At 52.9% G+C, this 24,456-nt stretch overlaps 8 protein-coding genes across 8 annotated transcripts; 3 read left to right on the top strand and 5 right to left on the bottom strand.

Moving 5' to 3' along the window:
• Positions 1 to 274: 274 nt before the first annotated feature.
• On the bottom strand, positions 275 to 4,006 carry JN550_005257 (uncharacterized protein; the record flags this gene model as incomplete). The annotated part of the gene is made up of 9 exons (XM_049316864.1): positions 275 to 372; positions 436 to 839; positions 918 to 1,042; positions 1,108 to 1,567; positions 1,622 to 1,799; positions 1,855 to 2,337; positions 2,389 to 3,556; positions 3,609 to 3,773; positions 3,830 to 4,006. 9 exons carry the CDS (start codon positions 4,004 to 4,006, stop codon positions 275 to 277), a joined length of 3,258 nt encoding a protein of 1,085 aa, XP_049172673.1.
• Positions 4,007 to 5,215: 1,209 nt separating this feature from the next.
• Positions 5,216 to 6,481, bottom strand: JN550_005256 (uncharacterized protein; the record flags this gene model as incomplete). The annotated part of the gene is made up of 1 exon (XM_049316863.1): positions 5,216 to 6,481. The coding sequence occupies one exon, from the start codon at positions 6,479 to 6,481 to the stop codon at positions 5,216 to 5,218; it is 1,266 nt and encodes a 421-aa protein (XP_049172672.1).
• Positions 6,482 to 7,023: 542 nt separating this feature from the next.
• JN550_005255 (uncharacterized protein) lies at positions 7,024 to 9,153 on the bottom strand (the record flags this gene model as incomplete). The annotated part of the gene is made up of 1 exon (XM_049316862.1): positions 7,024 to 9,153. One exon carries the CDS (start codon positions 9,151 to 9,153, stop codon positions 7,024 to 7,026), a length of 2,130 nt encoding a protein of 709 aa, XP_049172671.1.
• Positions 9,154 to 10,179: 1,026 nt separating this feature from the next.
• On the top strand, positions 10,180 to 10,626 carry JN550_005254 (uncharacterized protein; the record flags this gene model as incomplete). Its single annotated transcript, XM_049316861.1, has 1 exon — positions 10,180 to 10,626. One exon carries the CDS (start codon positions 10,180 to 10,182, stop codon positions 10,624 to 10,626), a length of 447 nt encoding a protein of 148 aa, XP_049172670.1.
• Positions 10,627 to 12,080: 1,454 nt separating this feature from the next.
• On the top strand, positions 12,081 to 14,355 carry JN550_005253 (uncharacterized protein; the record flags this gene model as incomplete). Its single annotated transcript, XM_049316859.1, has 3 exons — positions 12,081 to 12,299; positions 12,401 to 13,337; positions 13,394 to 14,355. The coding sequence occupies 3 exons, from the start codon at positions 12,081 to 12,083 to the stop codon at positions 14,353 to 14,355; spliced, it is 2,118 nt and encodes a 705-aa protein (XP_049172669.1).
• Positions 14,356 to 15,050: 695 nt separating this feature from the next.
• On the bottom strand, positions 15,051 to 15,716 carry JN550_005252 (uncharacterized protein; the record flags this gene model as incomplete). Its single annotated transcript, XM_049316858.1, has 3 exons — positions 15,051 to 15,314; positions 15,395 to 15,485; positions 15,553 to 15,716. The coding sequence occupies 3 exons, from the start codon at positions 15,714 to 15,716 to the stop codon at positions 15,051 to 15,053; spliced, it is 519 nt and encodes a 172-aa protein (XP_049172668.1).
• A 4,100-nt stretch (positions 15,717 to 19,816) lies between these two features.
• On the top strand, positions 19,817 to 20,089 carry JN550_005251 (uncharacterized protein; the record flags this gene model as incomplete). Its single annotated transcript, XM_049316857.1, has 1 exon — positions 19,817 to 20,089. The coding sequence occupies one exon, from the start codon at positions 19,817 to 19,819 to the stop codon at positions 20,087 to 20,089; it is 273 nt and encodes a 90-aa protein (XP_049172667.1).
• A 1,578-nt stretch (positions 20,090 to 21,667) lies between these two features.
• Positions 21,668 to 23,581, bottom strand: JN550_005250 (uncharacterized protein; the record flags this gene model as incomplete). The annotated part of the gene is made up of 1 exon (XM_049316856.1): positions 21,668 to 23,581. The coding sequence occupies one exon, from the start codon at positions 23,579 to 23,581 to the stop codon at positions 21,668 to 21,670; it is 1,914 nt and encodes a 637-aa protein (XP_049172666.1).
• Positions 23,582 to 24,456: the final 875 nt, after the last annotated feature.

The following is a 24,456-nucleotide window of genomic DNA, read 5'->3' as shown; positions in this document are numbered from 1 at the left end:
CAATTCGCAAATCGGGCTAACTTAAAGAGTGCACTCTGTCAAAAGGCTTGAAACATAAGTCATCCAAGTCAACCTGAGGGTGTAAGACCGTCACCAACTCAATTAACCCTCCAACTAAGGCCTATTGGAAAACGAGGCAAGCAACGTGCATCCCAAACTCCCTATTCAAACTCAATTGTCTTGGTATACATTTACACATCCTGACTTTGGGTACTGAACGCTATCATCACAAACTACCACCACGATGGTCCTACTTGGTACCATGAGTTGAACCCTAAGAACTGGTCTTGCGGCGACCATTTGCGGCGCCATTCTGTTTCGCGGAACCATTCTGCTGTGCGCCACGGAAGCCACCGAAGACGACTTTCTTGGCTGGGGAGAGAGCCAGCGTTAGCAGTAGCTCATTGATTGAAGAGACATCTCAGCATTACTTACCAACAGGCAGAGTTTCCCAATCGGTCCCATTCTCGGATAGGAAAACTGGGAACGCTTCATTATACAGCTTCCGCTTCATCTCGCCAGCCTCGCCAGGCGCTCGCGTCACGGTGGAGCAGAGGCGAGCAAATTGGCGTAGCATGGCCGTCGTGGCCGTTTCAACGAAAGCCGGCCCAAAGGGAGAGTGTGAGGCCCAAGCTTCGTGTATGTAGGACTCGTAAGGACGGTCGAGCTTGATTTCTTCAGGGTCAGGGAATTTGCTCTTATCCCTTCCAGCGGCGATGAAGTTGGCAAATACGGTGGATCGCGGCGATAGCGGGGCAGGTGCTGACGGCACGGCCACAGGCGTCGTCGTTGCAGACACCACGCGCAAAGCGCCAGAGATTGGAGGAGCAAGGCGGAAGCTGGTGAGGACGAAGTTAGTGTCTCTGAAAATACAGCGAAACGTTTCGAGGCATTAGGAAGGTTGTCAGTTTACTCACCCTTCTAGAACATAGTGTTTCAATAAGTCGAAGGACTTGGAATCTTCAGAGGAGGCGAGTCGTTCAATTTCACCCCAATGGTGCTTGTACTCATCCGAAAGATACAAATTGACGAGTTGTGCCCACTACACGGCGAAGATTAGCGATGCTTCCCACTAAGAAGGATTGAGAGATAAGGCCGGGTACTCACAGCCTGAGCTTGTGTGGCACAAGATTCCGCGGCCAGCAAGATGATAATCCAGACAACCCCCTCAACATTCCCCCCACGTGAGCTCTCTGCCACTCCCTTGATAAAGTCTCGGCCGAAGCGCTCTAGGCTACCGGCGTCAGATGTGGCAGCGCCCCCGTTGAAGAATGCGCGGACGAGCTGTTTGAGGCTGCCTTCACCATCTTTTATGCCGCGCACCTGCTTACGAACGGCATCTTGGAGCGGAGAAGCCTCTTTCTTGGCAATCGCTAGGTTCTTGTAGGACTTCGTGGTGTCGACATCCCGGTAAACATACTCAAACGACCGAGCCAGGGCTTCGTACAGACTGCTAGCCGTAAATGAATGTGCCGAAGAGCCGTTTACCAAGGCATCTGATTTCTCAGCCCTGAGGGGAATGCCAAAATAACGAGCAATGAACTCGGAATGGACTAGGTTGCCAATGCTAGAACGGGATTAGTATATAAGACTTTGCCGCGCGAGCCAATGGAATACTCACTCTCCAACAATGTCGACTTGATAAGAAGTACCAAGCTTGTGAGAATTTCGCTGCAGAAACTTCGACGTCAGCGATTCATATAAAGACCGCACTTCAGTCAAACTGGGACTATCGCTGTTCGCCGCGTGCGGGTCGCTCTTGAGGTTGTCTCGAGTAAGCTGGGCTACATGTGGACCATCTGGATTTCTTGTCAGGCTCGTGAAGAACTATGGAAACCATGAAAGCAAACTTACAAGCATCCTTGAACTTATCCTGCTCACGCACGACTTGTTTTACGCCCTCCCACGAGACCACGGGGACCGCGGCGCCAATGGAGGTAGGTGGATCATAAGTCAGGGGTTGCACAGGCGATGCCCCAGAGTTGAATATCTCCTTGATCTTTCCCGGTGTGCTGAACGGGTAAAGGGCATAAACGCTGTTGGAGCGATAAAACGATGGGAATGCCCTCATCAGAAGCTTGTACATCACGCCGCCACCGGCGACGTTGAAGTCGGAACTGGCAGCCTTGAAGCCGAAGCTTGTGAGACTTAGGGGACCGTATTCGTGGGCGTAGAATCGATCGCCTCGAACGAGCGCCACTGCATCCGAAAGGATGGCTTCTGAGATTGTAAAGCCAGGGCACAGGCCGGAGCCTGGAGCAAACACTTTCTTGGCCTGCTCCGCCATGAGTCCTGGGTATAGCTCGATGTTGTCGGGGTGGCCATACAATGCCTCCACTAAAAGACTTGGTCAGCATCCACGTTAAAGAACTCGAGAGCCATACTTACAGGCCTCAGCGACACCTGCTTCGGTAGAATTCACCTCCTCAAACGAGGTGAATGGCTTCAACTTGAAGAATTGCCGGAACTCGTTGAGGGTGGCGATACCCCAGTCTCTGCCCTGCTGGATGCCAAGGACTTCGATCGCCTTCAACGCCTTTGGGGTGTTTCTGGCGCCAAAGGCACCGGCAACGGTCTCAGTGCCCAATTTGATAAGCTCGACCAATTCCTCGTCGTTGAAACCACCATCCTCTGTTCTCTTCAAGCTACCAAACGTCCATGCGGCGGGGTCTCTAGGGATGTTGTTATGGAACCAATCCCTCAGTTTTCCCAGATATTCTTTGGTGCTGAGAGTGTCCGGATTCACGTCGCTACCGAAGATTTTGGTTATGAATTCCTGTAGCCATACCTCATCACGATCTGACACGGCGGCATGCCAACGATACACGAAGTTAAACTCGGCCGAAACCTGGTTACCAATGCCTCGCGGTGTACCTTGGGAATCGAATATGCTCTCAAAGGCTTCGCGAGGATCGAGCCTCCAATCAGATCCGTACGTATTGTCGTTCAAGTTGAGGATCGTCCGGAGGTAATCGTTTAGAATGATATTGACGTAAAGCCCGCAGGTGACCAGTCTCGCTGTTTGGAAAAGGTCGTTATCTCTCTTCTTCAGGGCAGGCTCGTAGCCCTCATCACCCTCCTTCAATCCAGCAGGGAGACTGAATTTTCCCCTCTCGTTGATCACTGCGAGCTCACCGGCTACCCAATTGTGGAATCGGTTGAACGATACCAACAGGGCACCGACCCCAGGGGGCTGCGCAAGTATTCTGTATTCGGCGAAGACATCTTTCTTCAGTAGTCCGTCCTTGAAAGTCCTTACTTGGTCCTGCTCTGCTTGGTTATGGCCATACAGTGGCCCTAGGTCCAAGTACGATGATGACTTGACGATTGTGCTGTCAATGTCGGACGTCCTGAAGATGTCATGGATGATAATAGTAGCAAAGTAGAAGAGAGTCGACGAAACCTTGTTCGGGTGTGGGCGAGCAGCTCCTTCACGGGCAAGAACCGTGTCAAACACCAACCCGGGGTCTGGGAGCGCGCGAGTATGGGCATGTTGCGAATTGACGCTTCTTGCGTAGTGGCTGCCCGCAGCGCCAAGCTGCGGATACATGATATTCTATAGCACGACGTTAGGCACTGCATTGGCGGGATGAATGCAGGCTACTTACGTTATAAGACCCATCTGCAGTTCTATATTTGAATTGGTCGCCCAGGTAAGAGATTGGCGGATGCTCGAGATTACCCCATAGCGTCTTGATGAACTGACCAGAAAGCTCATCTCGCAGGCCTGACCCGTTGGGAAGGGAGGCTGCTAGGCGAATGATATCCTCGTACTTCACCGTCAAGCATCAGCACCACAACGAGAAAGGGGCAGCCATTCAAATCTTACCAGGTATGTTCTGTCGTCCACCAGCCCATCATCCAAGAAGGTCTGGCCCAAATTACGAAGAAAATTCAGGTTTGGCCCAATTCTCTTACTCTGACTATCCAGGTCCTCTTTGGCTTTTGTGAGGAGGTTCACCACCGAGCCCCAGCCTAAGCCTGATGCCGGCTGTGTGGGGGCCATGTTGACTAGTATAGGATCACGATCGTACCAACTACCGCCGACACTGTTCGGTAGCTATGTGTTGGGCAAGGACGGGTAAATCAGGCGGTGCACCGAACGATCAATGATACGCGAAGAAATGCGCCGGAACCAAATGGTGATCTTTGGAGCAGCAGTCACTATCTTATAGTGTAGAGACATAGCCTGCTCATAGAGACGCCATCCAGGCACTACCTGGCATTATTCCCCTGCATGTCTTACCCCTTCGCTCTTCGCATGTGTCTTTACTAGGGGGTTCCGCTGGGTCGGAGACACCATCTTCGGTGAGCTCCACGCAAGAGGCGCAATAAGCCAGGGTTAACCACCTAGCTCTTACATAGCACTGAATGACTGTAGGCTGCAGTGGAGGCAGGCAAGGGGGAGCTGGTGAGGCAGGCTGCTGATGCCATCTTCCATTCCCCCATGACGATCCACCGGGGAGGGAGTTGGGGTTGGGGTTGGGGGTCCTCAGGGCATTGGATACCTCCCTTTTGTTATGGGCAATGAATGACTGGTTGACAGGGTCCTGGTCCCCTGGTGGTTGCCGCTAGCCAGAACGCCCAGCGGGTTCAGAGCCTTAGCACAGCGCCCTTGCCGAGGCCGCCAGGGCCAGATCAGCGTTCAATAGGCCCGGCTGATGCGAGCTGAAGGCCGCGCCGCAGGATCCGCTTTATCGTGATTGGTGCTCAAACGGGAACACCCAACACCCTCCAGAGCGGCTGAAGGTGGCCCCAAGAAAATTCAATAATAGTCTGTATGGGTGGGTTGCAATCGACTTACCACAAGCGTACTTCCCTCCACAGCCTTGCCGTGATGGAATTGTCCCACCCCTCATTCGCTGTGCCTACGTAGGCGTCACTGCGCATCGTACGAGGTACATCGCGTCACGAGCTACTGTCATCGGCTTTGGGCTCTCGGCAAGTGGCTGCGTGGGACCTCGTGCGAGCCGAGCCAGGCAAGACAAGACAAAACAAGACGCTAGGAGGCAGCGCAGTCTTGGTGATGGTTCGCAGGTTGAAGCGCCACGACACAGTCTCGTCATTCGCAATCAGTATGGCTACTGCTGAGTGGGATAAGTATTGTGGGCTTGATAGGCGAGTTCTCTCTCTCTACATGTTCCTCTTGTCCACATCGCAACGAGTATACAAGTGTACAGCGTCCCTACGCCACTGCGGCTGTCCTTACTGGTAGCTAATCCACCCACTCATAATCCTGCAGCTTATGCTTGTCATTGCTGGCGAACGCGGCAGCAAAGAACTTCAGAACGAAATCCAGAATCCTGCTCCAGACGACAAATGCGAAAATATGGTTTCGCAGCCAGATTCCCCAAGCTGTCTGCGGAGCAAGGATAGACTTAGCGAATCCCAGTTCCTGTTGCAGATCTTCAAGTATCGGCCGCATTGTCTCCTCGTAACACTTTAGTCCTGCTGCGATGTCTCCCTTGTGCTTGCTGATTTCACCTGCCAACACATAGGCACCGGCCATCGCGAGACTCGTGCCAGTTCCAGTGGAACCTGGGGCGTAGCCGGCGTCGCCAACCAACACAAACCGTCCTTGATACAAACTTGGGATCTTGACCTGCACGAGCTCGGTGGCATAGAAGTCATCTGTCTCCATCATGGCCTGGATCGCCTCGGCAGCTTTCCACCCGACTCCTTCATACTCCTGCGCCACAAATTGCCGGAGAGCAGTGTCTCCTCGCTTAGACGCCTGGCGGAAAGGTAGTGAAGCATCCTGGTCCGTCCTGGGATAGAATTTCATCATCGTGACCCGACTCTCTCCTGATGACCCAGGCCCGATAGCGATCATGCGGCCGCCAGTCGCGTTGTAACCTTGTCCTATCCTGTTCCCCTTCGCAAGGTCCTTCGAGACGGAACAGAACGCCACCCAGCCGTTCAACGGTTTGATGTGATCTCGTACACCGCAGCCAAGCCCTAGCGCTCGGGTTCTTGATGTTGCACCGTCGCAAGCAACGACAAGATCGTACTCCGAGGTTGGCAGGCCGTTCGCAAACTCAACCGTTATGGGCCCGTCCTCTTGTCCATGCTGTCGCATCGACACCACCTGCTCGCCAAAAACATACTTGATGTTTTGATTATCCTTTGTCATGTCGAAGAGAATCTGTGCCAGGTCGCCGCGGTAGATTTCGTACTCCGAGATGAGCGACTGCTGATCCGGGTTTCCGGTAGGTTTGATGGTTCCGTAAGATCTTCCATCCGCGCGGACAAAGCTGATCCCATCGATCCCCGCCGGCTTGGCGAGGACAGCTGCCTCCATGCCCGGCATCTTTCGCATCACCGTGACACCAACACTGCGGATGTCTACGTTCTGTCCACCCGTACGCATCGCCGGAAAGCGCTCAATGATAGTGACATCTGCTCCGGCTTTGGCGAACCAGTAGGCCGCGGTGGGGCCTGCGATGGATGCGCCTGCAATGAGCACTCTGAGTCTAGGCATTGCAACTGAGTTCCTTGTTACTAGGAATAAGCTTTTCGTTCACTACTTCTCTGTAGGGAAGAAGATGTCTTGTGTCTGTGGGGCAGGCGAGAGACCATTATATAGGTGTGATTCCAAGCCATCAGGCGGCAGTCAGAAAGGAGCTCGCTGTTTGTAGGAATATGACATCGTCCGGTGATGCTCCGAAGGAAGTATACTCGGGCCCGGGAGTTGCAAGATTAGGACCGAGACTGTAACCAATCAGAGCTCTAGTACGGCCGGATGACACTAGAACTTCGGCCGCAGAGGAGACCCGAGGCCCTGACCAATCACAGCCGACTCCATCGCAGCTGTCAACACAGTAGGATACTCAATTGGATGCACATCCACGTGTTTTCAATGTTAGTTCCCAGTTGTAGTATAGTGGAGAGAAGATTGGCCGATACGTTAAGTCGATTCGAAGTAGAGTGCCTCTACATTTCGCCACAACGCCGGCCAGGGCGATGCAATCTTCGCGGCCACTGAGGACAAGGCAAACCGTTCGCCTTGAGAGCTGGGATTCACTATGAAATCCCAGGCTGATGCTGATCACCCTGTGCCTGATCTTCTCGGATCAACTGATCCCAAAACATCCAGTCTGTAGAATCTAGATTGAAGTCGTGCTCGAATCCATCCCCGAAGTCATTGGAAAGGCTGACAAACAACGGATCTGTTTCGCCAGAAGTAACTGGACAGACTGGTATCATGGTATCCATCTTGGCGCTGACATCGACTAAATTTGTGTTATCCACTCCACTGCGGCCGGCCAGATTCACCTTCAGCAAGGAACACAAGCTTATGATGAAGTTGGGCTCTGGCAGACTCCTAGTCGGCGGATTGGCGGCCCATGCCCTCAGGGCTAGGCGTCCAAATGCTATGTGAAGTGCTCGCTTTAAGTTCAGTAGGTCGTGGTTGTTGTAGACCTCCTCCATTCGTTTCCAAGCGGCATCTGTTTCCGCAGTCGACAGTAGACCAGGTCGGCATAGACTGGTCAAGATCAGAATCAAGGAGTCCCACGAGCCCCATAAGAAAAACGGCTTAATGTGCCACATGTATCTCCTCAGGCTTTCATGGGCATAGGCTGCGGTGTCTGTATCCATGATCTTCAGTGCCAGATGGAACACTTCTCTCCTTTCTGCATCTGTAGCAGTGCGATCCTTGATCTTAGGAAGCCGGATCTGAATGCGCATGGCAATAATTCCCGCCCGAGCGGAGCCGACCGTCAGAAAATGCAACGGGTTGATGATATCACAATAGCGGATAAACATTTCCTCGACGTCGGCCTCGGCGGCGTCGATCACAAGCTCAGCTTCCTTGAACCCCGTCGACGGATCGGTACCAGGCCGTTTCATCGACCTTTTGGCCTTGCCAAAGGAGTTTCCGACAGTGGAGCGCGCCAAGCAGAATATCATGTCAGTGGCCCCTTTCTGTGATTCCGGTTGTTCGGTCATTCCAGGCCAGATCTGGTGGTCATTGACGTTCAGTGGTTTTTTAGTATCCCAGTCGTCGGGCACAGCAGAAATGCCTGTGCCTGACATCTGGCCGGCAAAGCCGTCGATCGGCAGAATTTGGTAAAACAGTCTGCGTCTCATTTGCACCTCAAAAGGAGGCAAGCCCAGCAGTTCTCCATCGCGGTGAAGACCTAGGCGTTGCCCAATGCGAACTGCCACTCCGGTCAAGATCCAGTACGTGTGTGCATCGCACGAATGGCGGGAAGACAAGAGAAAGAGGACCAGGGCTTGCAGGACCGTCATGTTGGTCGTCTTGAGAAAAGACACATTGACAAGAGCTTGGCGAGTGGCGAACCGGAAGCGCCTCAGCAAAGTAGCCCGGGATTGCCCCAGCGCTTTTGAGCAATCATCTTCCGTCGTCGAGTAGACAGCAAAGTGATATATGGCAAACAGCAGGCACTCGTCTGCTCTTGACACCGTTTCGGGCTGTCGAGAAGCTCCGCTAACCATTTCGGTGACTGATGGGATGTGTAGAACTTTACAGAGCGGCTCTACATTCTCGGCATGGGTTTGCCATAGAAACATCGCTTCATCCCTGCTGGGATGAAACCCGAGTAGATTCTGTTCAGCACCCATGAATGCTCCGGTCAAGGGATCCGAATAGAGGCCGCCGGCGACGGCCGCAAATGCCACATCATCCTTTTCCGGCTCTTCTTGATCTTCTTCCTCGTCGTCAAACATCCGCTGCATCGCGTCATCTCCAAGGCTACGCCAGAGATCACTACTTATATATCTCGACTTGCCCTTCCCGGCCAACAGCTTGCCTGCTCTCGACGTTTCTTCATGACCATTCCACTGAATCGATATCGTCTCCCGCACTTCATTCTGGGCAAGACTAGATGTATCGGAATTCCGTGGCAGCAAGCCGTGTTGTCGCAGGATCTGCTCATATTGAGCCAGTCTCTCGTGGATGTTATTGCTTAGCTTCCTCTTCCGCAGGCGTGGTTGAGGCGCTTGGTAGATGCATTCCAGCTTGCCTCTGCGGCAGCTATGACAAGTTGGCGTCGTCTTGTCGCATTTCACCTTGCGCTTTGCACAGGGTTGACAGCTATATGGCATTGGACTTGGGGAGGAGTCCCCATTGGCGCCCAGTCCACCGGAGCCAGCATGGCTTGGCACGGCTGGAGCAATACTTCTTGGCATGCTGCTGGCTTGCGCATGCTGCGTGGGAACTATACCAGGTGCTAGGTGTGTCCAACATGAATCAAGCTGCGATAATGCTCTTCAGCGGATCACGGTGCGAGTTGAGCTACGCATGCTACCTATCCAATATAGATAGCTTGAATAAATGATCTCACAATCCAAACATTGCTCTATCACCAAAAACAGGCTACGTCTAGCTATGACAGGCGTCAGACTGGATGCTACCTGTGGACCTACGGCGCAGTTATCGGTGCGGAACAACTAAACCTCCGGTCAATCTGGGGACAAGGTTGATCCTGAAATCTGGGGTAACGGCCACGGCCCGAACCATTGTCGCTGACATCCAATCCATCCATGGATGTGGTTGAGCTCTGGATGGAAGCCTTGAGGTGCGGCCTAACTCAGTCTGCACTGAAGCATGCTCGCGCCAGACGCTCGGAAAAGCTATTCGGCAGCGTTTGGGCGATTCACACCTGGATTCCTGCCAAGGACCCCAACATTTTGAGCACTACTTCGGAGATGATATAGTATATCTGAGAGGGCTGTTGCTGGTCAATGCTAGCCAACGCAGCCCTTCTCCAGACATTGAAAATCACTTGCCAATGACTGCAGTGACTTTACAGAAGGTTGAGCTTACTAGTATCTCCAGAAATGTTGCCTGTGGAGGTGTACAAATAGACTTGGTGCAGGGGCGCCAAAACCAAAACAGACCCTCATCGATTGATAGTGATACCTAGCCTGAGGCCTGTGTAAGAGGGGGTTCACGAAAGATTGACTATCTACTTAAGTATATGGCAGATGTTCGGTGGGCGATGGAGTCAGCTGTCACCGAGGGAACGCCTTAGTGGATGTGCTCAGGAAGCTAAAAGTCTGCAGGAGCTAGATGCCGAGGTAGGTGAGTAAGGAGGTAGACACCAAAAATTCACACTCCAAGGTGGCGAGCATCAACTGTCCACATTCCTTCCATTTCCATCTCCATATCCAACCCAACTAACCGCCACTCTGCACATAGCTCAGCCGCTCAAGATGTCTGCCAATTACTCTCTGCTCGCCATCCCGGCGCACTGGTTCATCAGCGTCGTCCCCCACGCCTACGCCATGCGGCTTATCAAGGGCGCGACCAACGGGCGCTGGAACAACGCCAACCCCACCGGGTCCGCGTGGAAGACGGAGATGCAGCGCTCGGTGCCGGCGGACGTCCTGGCCCAGTTTGAGCGCGCCGAGGCCGCACACCGCAACGGCTTCGAGAACCTGCCGCTCTTCGCCGCGGCCGTCCTCAGCGGCCACGTCGCCGGCCTGGACCGCGGCACCCTGGATACGCACGCCGCCGCGTACCTGGCGCTCCGCGTCCTGTTTACCGTGCTCTACATCAACACCAGCAAGCTTAAGACGAGCTACCTGAGGTCGCTTGTCTGGACTGCCGGTGTGGGAATCTGCATCTCGCTGTTCGTACAGGCGGGATTGAAGGCGTAGTGGCGTCCCAAGAACCGTCGGTTGGGGGTGTTGTCCCTGTCCGTATTCTGATCTGAGAAGGAACGTACATACGCGGACGATTGAAGAAGCATATACGGAGGCCATGTGCATCGTAGGACCAATGTTAATATACCCACATCTATTGTACATCCATTTTCAACCGGGGCCAGAAAATGATCTATCAGCTCCGCGGGTGCTGGAGTACGCAACGAGCTCTCACACCAGTCGTTTACTATTCTGAAGAGCAATTTACCGAGCTCCAAACCTTTTTCTTTTGGTAGACAGTCACTGGTTCCTCTGCCGAAGTGTGTCATCTGTTACATCGAACAAGGCAATCTTCCTCCGGCCAATACATTACGATCAAGACAGGAAGATCTCAAAGGAAACTGTAGAATCGAAAGCGGTCACTGTAAAGACACTCGAGCAGAGCCTTCACGCACAAATATATTTACCCAAGTCCCTGTCCCAAGATGGCAAATTCGTAGAGAGAATATGGTCAACGATGCTGAGTGTCACGGTTCTCCGCACGCAATTAGCAGGGAGATTCGCAGTCCCAAATGTGCGGGCCCTGTGTCCGGATGGTCGCTTAGGAAAATAATGTTGTGATTGGCAAGGTTTCTTCGTGGCAGGAGGGTGCTTGTATACAGGGTTAACCCATCTTGAATATCGAGAAAAGGGTTCTTCGGAGAGGAAAGAGGTGACCAGAGGCAGTGTTATGTTGTGGTTTCGACAGTCAAATGCACGCCGAGCGCGAAGGGAGCTGGCGAAGTGAGGCGTTGATGAAGATGCTTAAATGAGACCTCGTAGCTAGGTCAGGGGTTGCTGCGAGTTTGTTTGGGACAACAGGGGACAGAGGCAGTGGGCTGCCAATCAAACCCGCTGGATCGCCCACCCCGCGGCGTCGGCATAGCGGCTCCTGAGCGCCCTGCACCCAAGTCGCCGCCTGCTCAGGGCCTGTTCAGGACCCGTGGCCCGGCAGCTTGGGCAGTCTGGGCGGTGGGCGTGTGTGGGCGTAGTGGGCGTAGTGGGCACTTGTTTACCTGAGCAACGTCGCTAGCGATCCCCTGGTCCCCTGGCTATCCCCTGGCTATCCCCTTCCATTACCTTACCCTGGCCGTAACTAGCTGTCCATGATTTCGACTTTTCCCGGCTCCCGAGATTGACGCGCCTTATTCCGACAGACCTGCGGAAAGAAACATTCGACTGCAATTCCACATGACCATCTCACCACCACCACCACCACCACCACCACTCATACGCTGAACTCTGCCTGTTCAGCTATCACCAGCAGCCCTCACCGTTCCGTATCTTGCTGGTCCGATCTCGTCGCAGCCGGCCACCTACCTCCCGTCACCTCCGACCTCTGCGTCGCCAACCCACGACAGCTCCCGCATAAACACCCAAACGAGCCGAAATCACGGTAATCTTCAGCGGTCCGCTGTGTTTATGCAAACATGTCGGGCACCATGAGAGGAACGCCCAATCGCCCCCAGGGACGCGGCGCCATCCCCTTCAACACCGGCAGCCCCGCCGGCTCCAACATCCCCCGTCCTGTCCTGGGCGAAGCTCATGCCCCGGGCCACGCGAGCCACCTCGGCGGCGCCCAGCCCGCCCCCAGCGAGGTCGCATCAGGAGTCAGTGCTAGCCGACAAAAGCAGAGCAAGAGAGACGAGGTATGTCACACCCACGCACCCTCTTCTCGCCGACATAGCCCCCCGACATAAGATACTACATATCTTGGAGGAGACGACGAAGGAGCACCGCCGTGCCTCAGCGTCCACCAGCCATGGTCACCTCAAAGGAACTAAAGGCCCTGCAAGCTGACTACTATCGCCAGGCCATCCGCCGCAAGCTCGAGAATGACCTCAACAAGAAGAAGCACCTCCCGAGCCGGGCTCGCCACTCGCGGAAGGCCCCCCCGGGCACCGTCCTCGCCCTCAAGCCGAGCCCGGCCCTGCAGATCAAGCCCGGCACCACCGTCGCCGAGGCCGCCCAGTTGATGGCGGCAAAGAGGGAGGACTGCGTGTTGGTGACCGACGACGATGACCGAATCGCCGGTATCTTCACCGCCAAGGATCTGGCCTTCCGCGTTGTCGGCGCCGGCTCCAAGGCCAACAACGTCACCATTGCCGAGATCATGACCAAGAACCCGCTGTGCGCCCGTACCGACACCAGCGCCACCGATGCCCTGGAACTCATGGTGCGCAAGGGCTTCCGTCACCTGCCCGTCATGGACGAGAACCAGGATATTTCGGGTATCCTCGATATCACCAAGTGCTTCTACGATGCCATGGAGAAGCTGGAGCGTGCCTACTCTTCGTCCACGAAGCTCTACGCCGCCCTGGAGGGTGTCCAGTCCGAACTCGGCTCCAGCCAGCCGCAGCAGATCATTCAGTACGTCGAGGCCCTTCGGTCCAAGATGTCCGGCCCTACACTGGAGTCCGTCCTCAACGGCATGCCGCCCACCACAGTCAGCGTCCGGACCTCGGTCAAGGAAGCCGCCCAGCTCATGAAGGAGAACCACACGACCGCCGTCCTGGTGCAGGACCAGGGTGCGATTACGGGTATCTTTACGAGCAAGGACGTTGTCCTTCGTGTCATTGCCCCCGGCCTGGACCCTGCGAACTGCAGCGTCGTCCGTGTCATGACCCCCCACCCCGACTTTGCGCCCATGGACATGAGCATCCAGGCCGCTCTCCGGAAGATGCATGGTAAGTCTCTCGCGCGCCACTGCTTCGCCAAGCTACTTATGCTAACCGCCCCTCAGACGGCCACTACCTCAACCTTCCCGTCATGAACGACCAGGGCGAGATCGTAGGAATGGTTGACGTTCTCAAGTTGACCTACGCCACCCTCGAGCAAATTAACACCATGTCCACGGGCGACAACGAAGGTCCCGCGTGGAACAAGTTCTGGCTGTCCTTCGACAACGAGACCGAGTCCATGGTATCCGGCGATGGTTCTCACCACCATACTGCCCACACCCGCTCCGTCATGTCTCCCGACCACACCCGCGATCGCCTTAACGAGTCCGTAGCGCCCGGTGATTCGGCCTCCCACATCGGCATGGACTCGCCATCACACTCGGTTGTCACCGGCACACCCGAGGTTCCGCCAGCAGATATTCCGTTCGCCTTCAAGTTCAAAGCCCCGAGCGGACGCGTCCACCGCCTCCAGGTTACCGCAAGCCAGGGTATCGCCACTTTGGTTACCAATGTCACCTCCAAGCTTGGATCCGAAGTCGAGTCCATCGGTGGTGCCCCTGTTGTCGAAGACGGCACTGTCGGATCCAGCGGCTTCGCGTTGTCCTACATTGATGACGAGGGCGACACCGTGTCCATCACCACAGACCAAGACCTGGTCGAGGCTGTGCTCCTGGCTCGTCACGGCCATCGCGAAAAGGTTGACTTGTTTGTTCACGACCCTAGCCAGCCACCCGTCACTGTCGCGACACCCCAACCCATCCCAGAGCTGCCAACGCCTCCCCCTAGCTCGGCGATGAGCGACGTCAGACGCCGCAGGGCACGCGGCAGCGACGAAGAGGAGAGCGAGAGCGAGGATGAAGACTACGCCACCGTTCGTAGACGCAAGACGAGGAACGGCGGTTCCCATGTCGAGAAGGAGGTCATTGCCGGTGTGCCCAACGAGCTGTTGCTGCCCGGTGCTATCGTCACTCTGGCAGTCGTCATTGTCGGTGTCTTCGCCATCTCGAGGGCGAGCAGCAGGTAGAAGGCGGCATTGCATGCATAATGAATAGGAGTTTGGGGATTTTTGTTTCGTTCGCCGTGCGTCTAATGAAGATGTCCTTGGGGGAAGAGTGTGTGCGTGTGAATACCGGCATCGATATCCGAGGTGGGCTGTGAGGAACTGTAGATATACGACGACACGCATGCTATAGAACTAATAATCACTCCTGCGTTCTTGTGTACTCACGATGGATTTGGCAGTCTCGGGAGTGGAAAGCTAGGTGAACGACAATGGAATCATGCTGTGATTGTACATAACGTGTGGTGATTATTTCCTCTTCTCACCTTGGCGTATCAAGAAGACTTGTTAGGATGCAATCAATAGACCGGGATTTCTGTGATGCTGAGATCCCACAGATGTTCAATGAACTAGGGATGGATTGATCAAGAGCTTGCGGGGCCTGGGCAGTTCTCTGCCAGCGAGGTTTCACAGGTAGAACACCGGGTATTGATCAATGTGGTCTGTCGCTCATAAGAGCATACGGCGAGTCGGTGTTAAGGAGGGACATCGTTCATGGATCGCGTGGCATGTATTCAGTACATGGCACCACCTATTGCTCATACTTGCACCTCTGAATCACGATTTAATACAAAGCCTGGCTGAAAAAACGAGCGTTTGCCTCTATGATACGGAGCTCAAAGCCTTCAACGAAAATTCCCTCAATGGTCCGGAATGAACTAGTTATCCAATTTCCCATTCTCGCCGTAGTAATTCTTGTCACAGAAGTGATCTTTGACCTCTGCAATGCCAGCTGTCCAATCGCCCTGGCCCCCAGAGACTTGGTTGTAGCCCATTTGATCCATGTATTGACCATTAACTTGAAAGGGGGGGTTGTAAACGCAAGTATCACTAACCCACTTGAATGTAGCTTTGATGTCGTCCTTGCTCTTGTAGCCACCCGAATAAGGGCAAACGAAAGCCACGGTCTCGCCCCGCATGCACTGTGGGCCTCGGTCAGTCTATGTGAGTGGTAGCCAAAGGGATAACAGATGCGTAGAAGCTTTTTTGTCCCTAGACATACGTATTTCCATTTCTTATTATCCAGATATAACTTGTCGTCGAACTTGCCGAGGAGACAGTCTACGGCGCTCTTCCACTCGCCTTGGCGGGTCCTAGATAGCAACAAGTTAGCAGAATGGACATAGGCATAGCAACGAGACTCGGTAACGGCGCGCTCACATTCCTTCACCGCAAGAAGAACGGCGTTTCTCAAGCACGAGGTCACGGACCTCGGATGTCACATTGTGTTCAAGGTTCTCGTTGGTAGGAGGCCGATCAGCAACGACGGCAGCGGTGGCCAGGCTACTCGCTGCCACGGTCAAGAGTACCACACCGATTTTCATGATGAGAGGTGTATGATGATTCTGTATCTATGAAAACGAGGTTCTGTAATGAGATGGTACTATCGTGGTGTTTTGTTGTTTGATCTTGCTCTTTCTGTTGAAGATATGAATCAAGACTTGAGGGTTTATATACCCAGTGAGGTTGGCTGTTATATGAGCCACTCGTATAACAGTCTACCTTTGTGTTTGTTTCTTATTACTATACCCTTAAACATATTTCTATTCATAGTGCAATTTTCTGTGTCTACCGTATATTCCCAATGGTTTTATCCATTAGATCGCCGTCTTGCTACCGCACCTACTCCAAGCTTGACATAGGGAATGAAGGCGGAGGTCCCGCCGTCTAATCCATTGTGGCCCGGGCGGTGGCTGCGTTCATGCCTAGCTGGTTAATGGTGCGACTCTTGGCAACGGTGACGTAGGACTAGTAGCTGAGTAACCCAATAGCTTTCCTGGCCAGCTTTATAGGATCAGGAGCGCACCCAGGTAGAGACCATTCTACTCACATCATTCGTCATTGGGTCGGGGCCTATGCTGGACGCGTATATTCCAGCTCTGCGTTGTCCTCTTATACGCCTTGCCACGTGATGGCAGCCATAAGTAGCAGGATAAACCCGTTTCCCGTGGTAGAGAATACCGAACTTAAGGCCAGCTAAGTTTCAGATTTCCATCCAATATTCAATACTCGGGCGAAGAGCATCGATTCAGAAGAGCAGGTCTGCCATGCTGTACGGCGATCAAGCTTTGGCTGCAATCGCTGCCTTCCAATTCGCAATGACAGGGATGCGCAGCCGCGCGATACCAAATTGGTAAGGGGCTTGAATCCGGACAGCGCTTTCTCGGATTACAACTGGCAAGACTTTTGATTCCCGATGGCGCTGTGAATCATCATTGTCTGTTGCTTCTGCTCATTTCTAAAGAGTGAGCTCTCTGATGACGGACTGCTACCAGAGTAGCAGCCACTGCACGTAAAGCAGCGAGTTGAAGCAGACCAAAGCCAGATTTAAATCCAGGAGAACGCAGATGTTTCGGCCGAATAATGGTATTGCTAGGGTCAGCCAATTTCCCAACTGCAAGTCTTGGATGATGTTGTTTAAGGGTTAAGGTAATGTAGGAATACGTGGCAAAGATATGCCCTGCAGAGCCGATCCATAACCCTGAAGGAACGAGGAGGAAGTATGGCCCGAGCATATATTACAACAAAGCGAAAGTGGTACGTGTTGGACGCTAGGTCCTACTTTACACTTGCGTTACTTAACTTGGAAACTACGCCTTACACTTGCCTCCATCCCTGACCGTCTATATGCCAAGGAACGCGACAGTCGCAAAAGTGATGGTACGCCCTACCATAGTACACCCTAACGAGCTGCGATCATGCTTGGCACCGATCTGCCGGATACCCGGATCCCATTCAGTGAAGCGCGCAGCGAATACATATGTGACTAGATACACTTAGGGCTGACTGTACCGAGAATTCCCTGCGGGACCTGGGCTGACCGGCAGTTTTCACGCGAATTATATGTGCCCAATCCCCGCACCACTAAAGAGGACAGCCATTCATAAGCAGTGCCAGTACAGTGGGCTTGCTGGTCCTCTGAACACCGCTGTGCCAGCGCGCGAGTGCTTGTAAATGGTTATCAAGCAGACTTTATATGATGAGCCAGAATAATAGTCCAAAACTATTACCAATATCTTTAGATCAACCTGGTATCTCTTCCACTATATGGGAGCCTATATACACGGCCGTTTGAATGTGTGAAAACAAAGTATGTATCCGACCCACCAATGAATGAACGGTTTGTTTCAGCCTAGTCTTATGTCCCATATGACTGCAAGTTCCTGATACGCCTGCTAGTGTAGCCAAATCACGATTAATCTACTCACGTTGTGCTTTTCAATACGTGCCGGGCCACTGAAGTAATGGGCAGCGACAGAAGCTTTGATGCCTTGAGCTGGAACACCGTACTCCCCTGCATGAAGGGATTGGAACCGCTTAACACGAGCAAAAATATCACTCAGTTGTACAAAGAGCTCGTATCCTTGGCTAAGACTCTATATTGACAAGTTCATGCCGCTCACGAAAAATGGAAGGGGAGAGGTGCGCTCCAAATAGATCGATCAGGCAGAGAGATTTCATTTCCACCAGCGCATGTTGTATTGGAAGGATGACACTGATTTGAATTGAGTTAAAACTCGGTGTCAAGAACTACCCGAGAAAAGAAGATTAAGTATTCGCTCCGGAACTCGCAACTATGAGCCCTAGATGTCGCATCAGCTCCCCCTTTACGTCATGCAAGGTCTCTCATTCCATCTCCACGAGGTCTGCATCAATTATTGTAAGCAATCATTTCCTATCAAATTCCATGTTACTGAGAAGGCTCTTTCTTCTTCGGCCATTTGTAGGACTTCATGTGGCTTAGGATCGTGCTTGTATGATTTCGAATTTGTTGGTCCCGTAGGATCCTTCAACTCGCAGATTCTCCCAACAGATTGTCCAGTTCCAATCCTCTATGACTGCTCAATTCGTATAAGACTGCAGTAATTACGTTCCCAGTCAGAGATCCCTACACTGCAGCAACTTGCTTGAAAACCGTGAGTGGCCAGAGACGCATGCCGATCGGCATTATGACGTAGACTGTGGCACAGCCGTGGCACTCTCACGCTCGAGGCCTACACCGTTCTCCTCTCGCGCAGAAGATACCTAAGGGGTCTCAATAACATGTAGTCCTAGAGTCATACGAGAGTTACATAATATAAGCACTTCAAAAGCTGTAATTTGGTTCACACTAGGTTTTGGCAACAATGCCTCGTGTTAGCTGCGTTAAGAAATCTTGGCACAGATCATCCTCGCGACCAGGCGTCTTCTGACCGAAAGTCCCCCTTTTTCTGGATAAAGACATAGAGCCTACGTCTCACCTGAAGCTGTCTTGTGACCCTACATGACGTTGTCACCATGCAAAGAGGCGTTTAGTATACCTTGACAGCGGAAGAATACAATGCTCGTGAAGCTACGAGAGTGACTCTAGGTTCGACATGATGAATCCCATTCTGCTAGGTTACAGTATTGAATCATATTGCACATGTTTGGGGGTAGCGTTTGGCTCTTAATACAATGTAGATGAGTTTGCTCTCTGGCTAACAGAGTATTGCTGACAGGACCCGAAAGCAAAACATGTCGCCACCCGGCTTTCATTCTCAGTACGTTGCTGGAATCACGCTGCTTTCAGTCGGTGATTAACATGATCGATACAAGCATTCATAGTGTCTGTTTACAAGTCCATATACGCAAACATTGCAATTGTCCGATGGACGCCGTTACTACAGACATACGAGCCTTGCTAGGTTGCTTGTTAGTGGATCCTTGAAGTTGTGGCTTTCTTAAGGTGACTTTGCAGATCAAAAGTCCTGTAGATCCAAATTCATAATCCATTCATGACATGTTTTTCAGTTGTTCTAAGTAATATGAGCGGCGCATGAGATGGCATTGTGACTAGCTTGAACGACTTTTGACGTAATCGAGATATGGTTAAACGAATCTGACAGTTCGTATTAGTGAGAAAGTCAAGGCTGCAACCTATAAGAGAGTACGATTCGTATGTTGATCAGTATTGGCATTCCCGTAGGATGTTTAGAGCATATATTGTGATACTATTACAATGTGGAGTAAGAAACTGTTCGCCTACGGGTTTGGGAACTCAACACCGCTGAGGAAGAAGAAACATATGATAAACTCAGGCTCTGCAACCCCTGTTGCTGTTCAGTCACGATGTGCGTTCCGTGATTTCTACCGTACATACGAACTCAGTGCCATTAAATATTCCTGCGATGATCGTAAGCATTATGTGACAACCAATCTTGCAGGATCGACTTCCACTGCTATGCGTAAGGCAGAATCCCTGGCTTGACAATATTTCCCAAGAAAGGCATTGTACTACTTCCGTCGCATCCGGTCCGACATTGGTACGGACTGATGGCTATAAAAGGGGCCATAAAGCCACCCTCAGTTGCTCACTTTCCCTGTCACTCCAGCATGCAGTACCAGATTCTTGAACACTCAACACCTCACATTTCCCAACATCTACACAACCTACAAAGTCAAAATGCAGTTCAACCAGTTCCTTACCTTCGGCATTGCCACCCTTCTCTCCGTCACGCCGACCCTGGCTTGCCAGTGTTTCGCGAACGGTGTCCCGGACAACGCCAGAACGCTGACCTGCTGCGGCGAGGTCAATGGTATCTCGCAACCTCCGGATCAGTGCCAAGCTGCCTCCATTTCCGAGAGCCTCCGCGAGTTCCGGAGCTGCTGCGGCGGCCAGTCTGACTGTGACTTCCCTGGCAGGCGCGACGGGGACGAAACCGCATTCGTTGCGTAAAGCGGCTCTATCGAGCATTCTCGACAAGGCTTTCAGATCATCAATCGTCAACAATATGTTCAGCTAAATCGTTCACCAGTCGTACGGCTGACATGGCTAGCTTCTTTGGCATTGATATCCTTCATCGCATCAAACTCGAGTCGTACGCAAGGGGGGACTACAGGATACAGAATATCTCCAGGGCGACCAATGTTGAAGGGGAGTTTTGAAGATTTGACTAGGGGACAGGGACGTGAAGTGGTTGCAGTCAAGGAGCGTGGAAACCTTACATTCGTTTACAATAAGATTTACGGTCGTTCCTGATAACTGCATCTTACTTGAATGATTCAGCCGCGTGATCGATGATACTGTCGTGAAAATGGGCCTCCCAGCATCACCAAAGGTGACTGACCCATTGAACCCCAAATGTCAATGTCTATCATTGAGTCATGGAACGTAAGAATTAGTGGAACATAGCCACCATAGGAAAACAAGATGTCCGACGACATTCATTTATTGATAGGCTGCGTTTAGTCACCGCTCACCTGGGCTAGTCCCGGACTAGCGTCAAATCAACATCGGATCGCAGAGTTCTTGGGCCTTGTCAAAGACGATGATATGCTTTCTGGGGAAACATCGACATGGTGAAACATCTGGTTGGTCTTGAAGCTCCCATCGATTACCTGTGGAGCGATCATGAGGAACTTCCGCGAATCAGGGTTGTGTGGACAAGCCAGCATGAAGTGGTTGGTTTCTTGCTCGGCTGTAGCACCAATCCCAATCCTCTTACGAATTACAAGTCGTTGTTACATGGTGCAACGCTGACCGGAACCCTCGTGCTGGTTCAAAGGTCCATGATCATGGAAAGTCACTTTCCAGGAGATGTGCACAAGGATGGGAGCGCGAAAGTGAATCCCTAATATGCAAAGACGGCACACGACCATAGCTCGGACTATATACCAATCGGTGATTTCTCTGTTTCTAGAAATGTTTCTTTAAAACAATTGGCAAGGAGAAAGATAGCGGCTTAAGCATTTCGTAACTCCTCCCGGGGATCGTGGTCTTGAACAGCAACCGAGATACATACTGCTCTTGTGGGCGGCAGCGAGACTGTCTCTTACTTCCTCTTGTTCTATGTACAGCATCGTGCGGACAGATCTTCGCCGCCGCAGTCCACTAATAAAGAGGTTTAGAAAATGAACCTTCCCTGTTGGATGCTCTATGCATTTTCGATCCATGGCATCGTCTAAATAGTCGTTTCCGCACGGGAGCATGCTATTATTGTAAGTGAAACAGCGTTTTAGCCCTTATCTTTCTACACGCCCTAACTTTGGGCACGGATTGGTCGATCGGCATCCGGCCAGAGTGATGGTCGCATCGTTGCAGGGAATCCGACCCTGAAGACAACCGTTCCTTGGCAGCATTCTATGCTAGCTAACGGGGTGTACACGTGTAAAACCTCGGATAACAAGCCCCGTGGCGTAGATCCCTTGTAGATTAGAGCCGAGCATGCGCAAGGTCAAAGAAGCAGTGACCGGCCTGCTGATCTGGATGGGTATGGTGGTCATGATTCAGTGCTCTCTTCCAAGTTTCTATTTATCACGGCACGTCGAAGACGACATGGTCCCAGTTGCGCCGCTTTGGTGACCGGTCATCTTCAGACACCGTGTTGTGCCTATCTCTTTTCTCCGCACTGATTTCTGAATCACGCCGCCTGTCACGCTGTCGTTGGTCGTCACGGCCGTCAAGAACCGCATCATCCAGATTGTCCACATCTGAATCGTCATGATGCTCGATGAGCATGTCAATATCCCTGTCGACAGCAGCTTGGTCGTGCACGTCCTGAAGCTCATGCTGAAGCGCTACAGAGTGATGTGCCGCTCCGGCGTGGCCGAGCCCTTGTGGCATATCGTCAGGATCGTCGTGAAGAAAGTCCTGGAGTTGCTGCAACGATGGATCATCGGGATGAGGATGGTGATGGCCCATGTGGTGGTGGTACGATTCATGACCGGGCAGAGGGGTGTGGTCAGACTGGGCGTGTTGAGAAAGGTCATGGAACGCATCGAAGGTATCATGTCCTCCTTGGTGCACCGAGTCTGAAATAATTTGCGGGTCTATAGGCGAGTACATGCTGGTTGGGTCACCATGAAGCATTGAAAAAGGGACGGCCGTGTGGTGTGCTTGGTGATGGGTGTGCGCTTGTGTTAGCAGCATTGGATCACTAGCGTGCAGACCGGAAGCCCCTGAGTGATCCATTGGATGCATTGGATTCAGCAGAGATGCGATGTCACTGTGGTTCTCATACTGGGCTGGCTTCGGCTTCGGCGGCAGTCGAAGATCTAGAACCCTCCCTATCCCAGCGGCTTGCCCGGCTATAGAGGCTGCACTGGGTGGTGGGTTGACGTCGTCCGGAGCGTTACCAGGGACCACCACATGATTCACTACTGCTCTTCGTGTCGCGGCATTTGGGAGAGGCACCTTGCCCAATTCCTTGCATTCAGAACATAGCCTAATTATATCGGAGACAGTCTCCTTGATCCGACTCCAGTGGTAGCGCTCTGCAATGGTTGCCGTGGTCTTGTTGATCCCAGCGTGGTTACCAGCCTCGTGGACGTTCTTGGCGATATCCAGCTGGCGCACAGGATCACTGATGACCTCCTTGTCTTTCAGCATCAGGACGTCGTTTTCGAGGAGTTTATAATGCGTGGCCGCACTACGAAGTCTGCTTTTCTCGGCGCGGTCAGATCCGTTCGGGTATTTCCCGTACTTGAGGTAAAACTTGATCTTGTCGAATCGTTCTTCACTCACCGGCCCGTCAGTAGCGTCTCCAGGTGCCTCGCCGAGGTCGCGCCCGTAGATGATGGCGTCGACGAGGCGGTCGGGGTAGGACTTGAGGTTGCCACAGCCCTTTACACGCCCGATGCGCTTGAAGCCGAGGGCATCCCAGATCTTGCACGATGCGACGTTGGTCTCGTAGACCAGGTTGAAGACGGAGTAGGTGTATCCCAGCCTCGGGGCCCAGTCCAGGTAGCTCTCACCCATGAGCCTGCCCACGCCACGGTTCCGCGCGGCGTCGGTGACCAGAAAACCGGCGTTGCACACATGACTGCTGCGACCGGGGTAGTTGGGCTTGATGTAGAAGCTTCCGAGACATTCCTTGGACCAGTCCTTGCCTTCGACAACCTGCTCGGGGCCGTCAATAGTCCCGAGCAGCATGATGCCGGCAAAGTTCTGGAACCAGTATGCCGAGTACTTCTCGAGGGGCATCGGCTCGATCATGGGATAGCTGTCACCACCCTCGATTTCCTTGGCAAACTGGTCGGACAGATACTTCAACAACGAAGGTGGCACCTCGGAGCTCGATGCGAAGGGCACTACGGTAGCGATAGTCTGTCGGTCACGGAGCGTCACCTGCCGGGGCCGTATGCTCGGGGGGAAGCCGGGTCGGCCGGGTTCAGGGTACGGGCCGGGGCCCGAGACACGGTAGATGGTCGGGCTCGCCGGGTCATCCATGATTGCCGGCATTTTGCAAGGGGAAACGGCCGCCTTGGCGAGACAAGAGCAAGCGATCTACGACTGATCATGGCGGATGTTAGTGACTTCTTAACTAAGTGCTTCACAATACCAAGCCAAGCCACGCGCCGACGGAAGGGCGCGCAGGACCCCGATATTCTCCCCCAGCAGGACGGCGAGAACGGAGATATGGCAGTGCTTACCAAATGGAATAGGGAAGCTAGCCGGCTTTCCATTGGCCAATCCGAGGCGACTTGGAGCACTGACCCAATGCAGGTACCCTGGCCCACGGTGGCGGCTCTTGTGCGCTCTCTCTGGCTGTTCTGAAATGTGCGTGGTGATGGGATGTGCGTGGTGAGGAAAAGTTCTCTGCGAAGATTACAGTCCGACGCTCGGAGACTCTTGAGAAGGAGGAGGAGAAAAGTCGTCGACAGCTGGGACTCGGCTCTGGGCCAGCTGGCGACGAGGGTGGAGCCTCAGCCATGGAACACCATACACAGCAACTTGTACACAACAGGACCTAACTTATAGAGCGGATGACAATGCGGCTTGAAAGCCTACCCGTCCCTTCTGGCATGTGGATGTCTCGCAGTGCTTACGAGGCACACTGCAGCCCGTAGCTCGGTGGACAATATGCTTCTTTGTCGAACGGAGTCATTGCCTTCTGCCAGGGTATCGCCGTTCATTCCATCTATAATGTACTCGGGTAGCTCGGCTTAGGTGCTATAACCAGGTGATTAGAGCTTGTGCACCCTTTCTCTACAAGACTTGTTGGGCATTGCCAACATAGAACATTAAAAACTTGGAGCGACAATAACAACAACAACAACAACAAACCGACCAGCGATGAGGCCATGTAAACACGGCATGAAAGC

The sequence above is a fragment of the Neoarthrinium moseri genome (assembly GCF_022829205.1).
Source record: "Neoarthrinium moseri strain CBS 164.80 chromosome Unknown scaffold16_Wmoseri_CBS_16480, whole genome shotgun sequence".
Lineage (NCBI taxonomy): Eukaryota > Fungi > Ascomycota > Sordariomycetes > Amphisphaeriales > Apiosporaceae > Neoarthrinium > Neoarthrinium moseri.
This window is presented reverse-complemented; position numbering and strand designations above follow the sequence as displayed.